At 42.6% G+C, this 3,616-nt stretch overlaps 1 protein-coding gene across 1 annotated transcript; it reads left to right on the plus strand.

The window, feature by feature from the left end:
- Positions 1-1,614: 1,614 nt before the first annotated feature.
- Positions 1,615-2,572, plus strand: LOC107578947 (heparan sulfate glucosamine 3-O-sulfotransferase 3B1-like; the record flags this gene model as incomplete). The annotated part of the gene is made up of 1 exon (XM_016264843.1): positions 1,615-2,572. A coding segment is annotated over one exon (663 nt), but the record flags the coding sequence as incomplete, so codon positions are not given.
- Between the last annotated feature and the right edge of the window lie 1,044 nt (positions 2,573-3,616).

A 3,616-nucleotide genomic window follows, 5' to 3' on the forward strand; every position in this document is an offset into this window, starting at 1 on the left:
AATAGTCAGGCTTTTACTGAAGACTGTTTGGAGAGATAGAATAAACTGATCCACTGAAGTGTGTGTGATATCCTTCAACAAATTGTTTGCAGACTTTTGAATTGCTCGTAGCCTCATTTCCGCAGGGTGTAAATACGCAAAGCAGGATTACACCAGATGCTGACAGCGCACTTCACAATGCGGCAGTAAATTAGCCCTGGTGCTAACAACAAGGCTCGATACTCCAGAGACAACAGGCCAACAAGAGCTTTATCTGTTTGCAGACTGATACCCCAAGGAGGCTTGATCCACTGAAGTGTGTGTGATATCCTTCAACAAATTGTTTGCAGACTTTTGAATTGCTCGTAGCCTCATTTCCGCAGGGTGTAAATACGCAAAGCAGGATTACACCAGATGCTGACAGCGCACTTCACAATGCGGCAGTAAATTAGCCCGGGTGCTAACAACAAGGCTCGATACTCCAGAGACAACATGCCAACAAGAGCTTTATCTGTTTGCAGACTGATACCCCAAGGAGGCTCATTCTAGGTCTGTTGACGTCTGAGCGTGGCTGAAATTCACACTTTGTTATCTTTACTTATCTCCATCCCTTAAATTTGGTGTTCTGTTATTTTCTTTGGTTGATTTCTCATTACATATCATATTCTATGCCTTGAAATTTTCAGTCAGCAGAAGCTAAACTTTCTTCAGATGTGTTTTTGCACTTTTTGACACGTCAAAGTTTCTGAGCACGTGTGCCAATGGAATAGGATCCATACCCCCATGTGTCCATCAAAGTCTTCTGTTATCACCTCTTCCACTATAATCCACTCTTCCTGATTGGACGGGGTTGTGAAACCCAAGCCTGTTTGGCATTAACATGCATGTTCCCTTTTCATTTAAAAAATGTCCCTTGATTGCAGTCCTGCACATACCCTATCCATTTCATCCTGTAACTGCCTTAAAAGCAGATCGCTGTCTTTAAACAAGGCTAAACAACTTTCATGTGGAATGCACATATGTTTTGAAGGCTTTTGCTAAGTGTGGTCATTTGTGTCAGCCTTTTTGAAGCATAAGTCTTTGTTTAGATCTGGATGGTCACTAGTGTAAGACCGTTGTTGAGGTCATACTTTGGAACACTATTGGAATCAGATTCAGAATCAGATATATATGTGGACATTACAATAAATAAATATACATATTTTTCAACATTAATTCTTGAATATTGGGCCTTCTAAAACAAACTCTACATTAATAGACATAAATAACAGTGATTATAATACTAATAATTCTAATAGCCAATACTCAATTTTCATAATGCATATTATGTTTTTATGTAGTAGTCTGTATGAACAGACCAATAAAAATGCAATATTGGTTGATCTAGGCATGATATTTAGGAAACAAAGGAGCAAATAACGCTTCTGTATTACATTAGAAAGCCCTTACTATTAAGTAGCAGCCATGCCGTTTAAAATGGTTTATGCATCTGTGACGTTTGAATGCATGTTTTGTTTAGCAACCGATGCTAATCACATTTGACCCAGAATCATGGCCTTGAATCGGCTCATTGATTGAGGAGTGCCACATGCTCCATCTGTTTGATTGCATTATGCAAAGTTTTGTTTTCATTAGACCTCCATCTTAACCCCCTTTCCTTTCTCTCTCTTTCTCCATAGGGACCTAATGCCTAAAACCCTGGAGGGCCAGATCACCATGGAGAAAACACCAAGCTACTTTGTGACCCACGAGGCTCCGGCCCGGATCTACGCCATGTCCCGCGACACCAAGGTGATCGTGGTGGTCCGGGACCCCGTCACTCGAGCCATCTCTGACTACACGCAGACACTGTCCAAGAAGCCTGACATTCCTACTTTTGAGAGCCTGACGTTCAAAAACAGGACTACAGGGTTGATCGACACCTCGTGGAGCGCCATTCAGATCGGCATCTACGCCAAACACCTGGACAACTGGCTGCAGTTCTTCCCCATGAGCCAGATCCTGTTCGTGAGCGGAGAGCGGCTGATCAGCGACCCGGCCGGAGAGCTGGGCCGTGTGCAGGACTTCTTGGGGCTCAAGAGGATCATCACAGACAAACACTTCTACTTCAACCAGACCAAGGGCTTCCCTTGTCTCAAAAAGGCCGAGGGCAGCAGCAAGCCCCATTGCCTGGGTAAAACCAAAGGGCGGACCCATCCAAACATTGACCCTGAGGTCGTGCAGCGACTTAGAGACTTCTACAGACCTTTCAACATGAAGTTCTACCAGATGACTGGGCATAACTTTGGTTGGGATTAACCGTGAATGGAGGACTCGTTGTTTTCTTTCTTTCTCTGTGTATTTGAAATGGCAAAAAGACATTGAGATGATTGCTATATATATGTAAAATGTACAGAAATCTATTTTATAATAATTTATTTTTAATTTCTAAGCAATTAATTCACTAAGCTGCCTAACCATACTGTACATAACGTCCGGCCCAACTCTAGTCTCACCACCGACATTCCACGTTTTTGATTTACTGTGCATTTTTCCATTCACAATGAATTTAACGGTGCTTCCGAAATTGAAAATGGTTTGACAAACAAAAACAGTTTGTTACGGGTATTGTGCATTTACAAACCAACAGCGACTTTATTCAGTTCTGCTTGTCTAGTGATGTGTATCTTAGTGATGAAATATCACATTTCGTGTTTTGTTACACTCCATATTGGCCTGGGTCCTACTACGTTCGGCTGATAAGCAAGAGAGCTGATCCGATGTGTCCCTTTACTCAATAACATGACGATCAATAGCCCTAATTGCTACTTGCAGTGTCACTCATGTTTAGAGTCGACCGCTGGCCTTTCCTGTAATGAATGACCAATCCGTCGATGGCTAAATCGTATCTCGGACAACAGCAAGGCAGCATGTCGACATTATGCTAATCGCGTAACATATCTGAACTGATCGATTAGCTTTTCTCCTGCCTCAGAAACGGCCTGCTGTCCTGTCTGAAAGGTTCAAAGTTCAAGATAGCATTGAAAGTAACTGGATTTGTTTAAAAAGCAAGAGCCAAATGATGACATATAAGCCTCATAGATGGCAGGCCCCTATCTTTATGAAGAAGCTTCACTCATACTAGAATATAAAACCCCTAACGTGAAGAGTAGCATTTCTCGTTCATCCCATCAAAACGTGTTTTCCGCCACATCTCAGTTCTCTTCTTGCCAAATTTTAACAAGCTTGCATTGAGATGCCTCATTGTTCATCTTTTTCTCATGCAAGCCTTCCTGTGCTTTTCTGTCTACTTGAAAGCATGGAGAAACAGTCGGTCGCTCTTTATCTGTGAAATTCATCCCGTGACCGCTGAGATGGCGGCTGTCTCGAAGGCAAGATGAATGACTGGGCTTCGTGCAGCTCTGGTTACTGTTCACTCAGAGCACCTGATTCAGGATCAGCTCACAAGGTGTAGGGTTTGAAGGGTGCATGGAGCCAACATGTCACTTTTTACGCCAACATCAGGCTGAGATGCTGTTCCTGGAGCAGAATTGAAGGGGTTAGGTCACAGGGAGGTTTTAAGGCAGAATATAGCATTACGAATGTACTGAATCTTCGCCTTTTTCACCCCTATTTAATATACTGGAAAATGAAATGC

This window comes from Sinocyclocheilus grahami, unplaced genomic scaffold (assembly GCF_001515645.1).
Source record: "Sinocyclocheilus grahami isolate Dianchi unplaced genomic scaffold, SAMN03320097.WGS_v1.1 scaffold12975.1, whole genome shotgun sequence".
NCBI classification, from domain to species: domain Eukaryota; kingdom Metazoa; phylum Chordata; class Actinopteri; order Cypriniformes; family Cyprinidae; genus Sinocyclocheilus; species Sinocyclocheilus grahami.